Source organism: Pundamilia nyererei, unplaced genomic scaffold (assembly GCF_000239375.1).
Source record: "Pundamilia nyererei isolate P.nyererei 1_Seehausen unplaced genomic scaffold, PunNye1.0 scaffold00005, whole genome shotgun sequence".
Taxonomy (NCBI): domain Eukaryota; kingdom Metazoa; phylum Chordata; class Actinopteri; order Cichliformes; family Cichlidae; genus Pundamilia; species Pundamilia nyererei.
Window position 1 is genome coordinate 3,460,921 of NW_005187406.1, and position 6,301 is coordinate 3,467,221.

At 43.8% G+C, this 6,301-nt stretch overlaps 1 protein-coding gene across 1 annotated transcript in view; it reads left to right on the top strand.

Annotated features, from left to right (window-relative positions):
* aco2 (aconitase 2, mitochondrial) overlaps positions 1-5,118 on the top strand; it is a 7,791-nt gene extending 2,673 nt beyond the window's left edge. The window contains exons 7-17 of the mRNA XM_005721806.1: positions 28-132; positions 272-363; positions 846-951; positions 1,163-1,320; positions 1,431-1,504; positions 1,975-2,086; positions 2,170-2,448; positions 2,546-2,737; positions 2,818-2,950; positions 3,039-3,160; positions 3,262-5,118. Coding sequence (XP_005721863.1) covers positions 28-132; positions 272-363; positions 846-951; positions 1,163-1,320; positions 1,431-1,504; positions 1,975-2,086; positions 2,170-2,448; positions 2,546-2,737; positions 2,818-2,950; positions 3,039-3,160; positions 3,262-3,396 — 1,508 coding nt within the window. The 3' untranslated portion in view covers positions 3,397-5,118. The remainder of the gene's footprint in view (positions 1-27; positions 133-271; positions 364-845; positions 952-1,162; positions 1,321-1,430; positions 1,505-1,974; positions 2,087-2,169; positions 2,449-2,545; positions 2,738-2,817; positions 2,951-3,038; positions 3,161-3,261) is intronic.
* The last annotated feature ends 1,183 nt before the right edge of the window (positions 5,119-6,301 follow it).

Consider the following 6,301-nt stretch of genomic DNA (forward strand, 5'->3'; position numbering starts at 1 on the left):
TTAACTACAGCCTGTCTGTGTGTGCAGGAATGGCCACTATTTGCAACATGGGAGCAGAAATCGGGGCAACAACCTCCGTGTTTCCTTACAATCACCGCATGAGGACCTACCTGAAGAAGACTGGACGTGCAGGTGTGTGCTGAGGTCACAGCTGATGTGTTGGCGTCCTTTTTAAATACGTTCATAATCACCTAGAGAGTGATGGAGACCTGCAGAGTTGTGTCATTTTAAACTCTACTCATTGATTCCATCTCCTCGTGTCTGTTCTCAGAGATCGCCGCTGTGGCTGATGAATACTCGGATTTGTTGGTACCGGATCAAGGCTGCGAGTATGACCAGATCATCGAGCTCAATCTGGACGAGGTGCGTCCCGTTTTAAGTTGAAACAGAATGCATGTAAAAGATGGCTATAGCCACTGTGACTTCACCCAGTAAATTGTATGTATTTAAAGAAGTTTGACCATCATGATGTTGGACACTAAACACACTGTTGACTCGTATTAGCTGATTTGAGGCCTAGTAGATAACTGCTGACCTAGTTGGCACCTACCCATCACTCAAAGAGGCCACAGGCTTAATAATTGACCCTCTTAGGCTTAATACAGTTTTCAGACATGCTTTTTGTTGTTGTTGTTTTTCTGTATTACTGTCAAGTTACATTATCACAGAAGGGTCTGCTTTGTTGTCATTAGAGTGCTGTCACAGCTTTTCAGTATATCTCTAATTACCTTCTGCACCAACACAACTGATCATGACTGTAATAAATCAGAAGAGTGCAAGTGAGAGATGCATGTAATGATGAAGTTTGTGTGGTCCATTCAGCATTGTGCTGTTTGTTCGTGTAGCTGAAGCCCCACATTAATGGACCGTTCACTCCTGACCTGGCTCACCCAGTGTCTGAAGTCGGTGCTGCGGCTCAAAAGAACGGCTGGCCGCTTGAGGTGAAAGTTGGTACGTAACTCTCCACTGATGAATAAGCTTCAGGGCTTTGTTTGTACTTCATGTGATTATGGACTTCTAATTACAGAGCTCCTTTAGCAGTTACATAAAGCTACATTTAGGTGCCTGCTTATTTAGAAGGAGACGTGCATGTTTTGAATTGGGGGATTTTTACAGTGGACGAAGTTATAAAGTTGGGGGTTTTTTTTTGTTTTTTTTAAAGGTCTGATCGGCAGCTGCACTAACTCCAGCTACGAGGACATGGGTCGCGCCGCCTCTGTGGCCAAACAGGCTTTGGATAAAGGCCTGAAGTGTAAAGCACAGTTCACAGTCACCCCCGGCTCAGAGCAGATTCGTGCCACCATTGAGAGAGATGGATATGTGAGTGTCGGCACACGGAAGCAGCGGAGAGTTGCACTTTCATTACAGTAACAACAGTCTAAAGCAGTCTAAATTTAACCCTTTTTTTGTTTGTTTTTGTTTTCCTGCAGTCAAAGATCCTTGGAGATGTTGGAGGTGTGGTCCTTGCAAATGCATGCGGACCCTGCATTGGACAGTGGGACAGGTAGATGCTCTGTCTCAAAGTGTTTGACTGCTTTGACTCCATACCGAAAAAAATGTGTCTTAACTAGTGCCGTCAGCGTTAATCTCGTTAAAAGGACGTTAATGCCATAACTGCATTAACGCAGCAAATCTCAGTTAGCGAGTTAGCGTGGATCGCCCCGTGCGTGGGGCTGCACGGCGTCAACGCGTTAGCGCGGTTAGCTCGTTAATGTGTTAGTGCCGTCCAGCTCCACGCACGGGGCGATCCGCACTAACTTGCTAAATGAGATTTGCTGTGTTAATGCAGTTATGGCATTAACGTCATTTTAACAAGATTAACGCTGACAGCACTAATCTTAACATATTAAAACACTGCTTCTATTAGCTAGCTAAAGACATTCTGTCTTCCCGTTCGGTGGGCTTTGGTTTTAGAGTGGCTGTTGCTCTGTGGAGCCTTGACTTGGAAAAGTGCAATCTTTTTGTTTGTTTCAGGCGCGATGTGAAAAAGGGAGAGAAGAACACCATCGTCACCTCCTACAACAGAAACTTCACTGCCAGGAACGACGCTAACCCCGCAACGCACGCGTTTGTTACCTCCCCCGAGGTAAACCCACAGCAAATCAGCCCACACTACACACAAGCCTCCTTTTCACAGCTTAAAGCTTCCCCTCTCCTCTCGTCCATCAGATCGTTACTGCTCTTGCAATCGCTGGCACATTAAACTTCAACCCTGAGACAGATTACCTTACAACCCCAAGCGGGGAGAAGTTCAAACTGGAGCCCCCAAATGGAGATGAACTCCCATCCAGGGACTTTGACCCTGGCCAGGACACCTACCAGCACCCTCCTGCTGATGGCAGCAGCCTCAAGGTGGACGTCAACCCTCAGAGCAACCGCCTGCAGCTGTTGGAGCCCTTTGACAAGTGGCACAGAAACGATCTGGAGAACATGCAGGTCCTCATCAAGGTGAGGGTCCTGAAAGGGCATTGGTCTGTCAGATTTGACCCTCAAATTCTGATCAGAGTCAAAATGTTTATACACTGGGGTCTGTCTGTCTGTGCAGGTGAAGGGAAAATGCACCACAGACCACATCAGCGCCGCAGGACCTTGGCTGAAGTTCCGCGGTCACCTCGATAACATTTCCAACAACATGCTGATCGGTGCGGTCAACAGCGAGAACGATGCTGTCAACAAGATCAAGAATCACCTGACAGGAGAGTATGGAGGAGTCCCTGACGTGGCCCGTCACTACAAGGTAAAGACCAGAAGGAATCACTGAGTCTCATTTAAAACCAGAAATCTCTTCTGACATGCTTTCTGTCATGTTGCGTGAAGGCCAACGGCATTTCCTGGGTTGTGGTTGGTGACGACAACTACGGTGAGGGCTCGAGCCGAGAGCATGCTGCACTGGAGCCCAGGCATCTGGGAGGGAGAGCTATAATTGTCAAGAGCTTCGCCAGAATCCACGGTACTGCATAAACACGAGATGAGCAGAGGAATCGTAGATAGTAGCGTCACTTAATTCGCACCTCAACCTGATTTTGTCATATCCTCAGAAACAAATCTCAAGAAGCAGGGCCTGCTCCCCCTGACCTTCAACAACCCATCAGACTATGACAAGATCCGCCCCGACGACAAGATCTCCATCAGAGGACTTAAAAGCTTCGCTCCAGGAAAGGTGAGCGGGTGAAGAAATACTGAAAAAGCAGTCATAAACACGACTGATATTCTTGTTAACAATCATGTCTTCTCCTTTTTTCTTTTTCCCATCCTTGGCAGCCTCTGACCGCAGTCTTAAAACACAGCGACGGCACTGAGGAGACCCTGCAGCTCAACCACAGCTTCAACGAGACACAGATCCAATGGTTCCAGGCGGGCTCCGCCCTCAACAGGATGAAGGAGATGCAGCACTGAGAATGAGGAAGATGATTGTCAGAGGGGGGGGAACCGTGGTGAAGATTGTGAAGAATAAGGAGGATAAAGTATAATGATTATTTCATCGTCAGCATTATCTTACAGTTCTGGCTGATTTAATGTGTCTGTATGCCTGTAAGAGTTAAACGTAGAGCCAAGTGTGAAGCTAATGTTCACCGTGGAACAGTTTGCTCCGATGTTAAAATTTAATTCATCAGTACAGAGTTATTGTAAGCAGCCATGTTTCAGTGAATCATTGATAACCGGTTAGAGATTCTGTTATAACAAAAAAACGAGGGACACACTCGCACACTTTGACACACTAATCAGTGACATAATACCCTGCAAGCTGATGCTCTGCTAGTGCGTTTGCAGTGTAGAGGGCAATCACCTTATTGCTTTAGGATTGTGTTGACCTCTGCATGGCAATGTTTGGCTTCATCCAAATTGTCCCAGTGTCATTCCAAAGTTCACCCTAAACAGCTAAAAGCTGCCGTGCATTGCATGTCTAAGCCCATTTAGTCCATTTAGTGACGGTCAAAATCCAAATGTTGTTAAGCCATATTGCACGTATTTATTCCCCCTGAAGTTTAGCTCGTCTGCCCCCTGGTGGCCACGAGGATGTGGTTTGCTGCGTAGCAGGTCTAGCATCTTCATATAAATGCCCACTTTAACACCAAGTTTGACATCTTTTCCTTTATCTTGGAATTTGATCTAGGGCATTCTGGGAAACTTAGCTTAGCTGCAACATGTGGGACGCACTGAACATCAAATTACTGTGTATCTAACTGTGAGAGGGGGTCCTCTGTCTGGTTGTACTTCATTACAGTACATATTCATTTTAAGACCCAAAAGACGGTGTTACATTTCATGCTGTATTTAAAAACAAACAAACAAACAAAAACAACAAACCACATGCTTTAATGCTGCTCTTGGATACAGTGACTGGCACTCTTTTTTTTCTTTCCTTGCTAATATCACAACCACTATCCCTAAACTGTTCCCAGTCAGTCCTTGTGTCTTTACAAGATCAAGCACTTCAGCCGACCCACTCCCAGTTATTTATGTGTTACTTATTTATTTTTTTTCTGCAGACTTACCTGCACCTCCATAAAAGCACAGGGTTAACTTGGACCTCTTCAAACCTATATCGTCAGGTTTTTGGTTTAATTTTGTTTTGTTTTTTTGGAGGGCTTTGATTTGCTGCTTTTTTTTTTTTTTTTTTTTTTTACTCCACCAATAAATACGATGGCATTGTTGGGGAAATGCTTAAAATAATTGTGACCAGAGTTTTAGAAAACATGTTAATGAGGACACTCATAAGAAACCCAGACCAGTGATCTGTGAGGGTGTCAGTTTAATTAAAGGTCCCTCTGAAACCTTCACATGACAGAGTCTAATGCTTTTGCAAACTTCCTGGTACCCGATGAAGCTCACATCAGGTGAAGGATTTAACCCCCTCCCGATTCTAAACCAGTGTATGTCAAATGTCCGCTTTAGTGTGCTTTCTGTGTTCTCTTCCTCACAAATGATCTTTTCTGTATAATAGAAAGGCAGTGGGTTGTACAAACAATAAAAATTCACAGATCTCACTTATTTGCCTGTGTTCTAGTGATGTGACTTCATATGAGCTGATTTCTTCTTTTCTCCCTCTTAATAAATGTTTTAAAAAAACATCCTCACAATATATTTCACACATTTGGAAATAAACAGTAGCCTACAGAAAGCGAGGTTGGTCTTTGATTTCTGATATTCTGGATTGATTGAAGACCTTTAGATTCCTAAAGTTAAAAAATCTGTAAATAGTGGTGTAGTCAGATGGGTGTGGATCTGGGGGGAATGTGACATATTTTTACACACGACTAACACTATGGTAACCTCATTTTTTATTTTTATTTTTTTAAATAAATCCTCTGGTCCTTTTCCTCTAAGCCAATCAGTTGAAAAACATGTTTGCAGCTATTTTAAACAAAGTGTCAGTTCTGAAATGTCACAGAAACACGGGATGGCTATAAAGGCCCGGAAACGATTTTCAGGGAGGAAATTTTTAGTTACAAGACAGTGAAGATGTGTAACTGCAAAAATACAGGCTGCAGCTGTAAAGAAATTTAAATACATATTTAATTCCTGAGATACTGTAATATAAGAAAAATAAGTGAACACTGTCAATTTCTCTCTATGTAATAAAGAACAGCTGCTGTAGTAAATGATTTGGAATGAAGGGAGCTTTAATAATGACCAAATTTCATCCATAATTTAATATTAAAGTGCAAACTCCAATGCTTTAATGAATTTGGGTTGTACAGTTAACAAAAAGAATCGTTTGCAGGTGCAGCTGCGCAATATAAGAGAACCCCAGCAAGCCTTTTTTTTAAGCAAGTGACTGGCGACCGTGGGGAAGAAGAACCCCCTTTTCTTAAGAGGAAGAGACCTCTGGAAGGTTGAGGAGTGAGAGGGGAAAAGAAGAGCACAGGAGAGTAAACAGGACACAAATTATTGCAAAGAATGAATGAGAGGAAGGTCTAAACTCATGTCTTGTTATCAGACACAGGATAGCTTTCAGTCACCTGAGACATGCGAGCCAAGCGGTCCAGTTAAACTAGCTTTTGATGGAAAGCTGTCAAAGAGGTGCCCATGACCACTAATGAAATTGTGTCTTATTATTAAAACAAAGCTGACATGACTTTTAATTTTCAAGGACACTCAAGCACAGGCCTGTGACTCATATAAAACCATCTGTCTCACACTATTAAAGCACCAGAGACTGCTAAAACATTAAAAAACACGCTTCCCTCCGCGCAGAGAACAAAGAGTGGGGTGTAGGATAGGGAAGCCGTTGTTTTCACCACCAACCCCCCCACCTCCTGCACCCCCGCCCCATCTCTGCTGCCTCCTTTTCATTTGC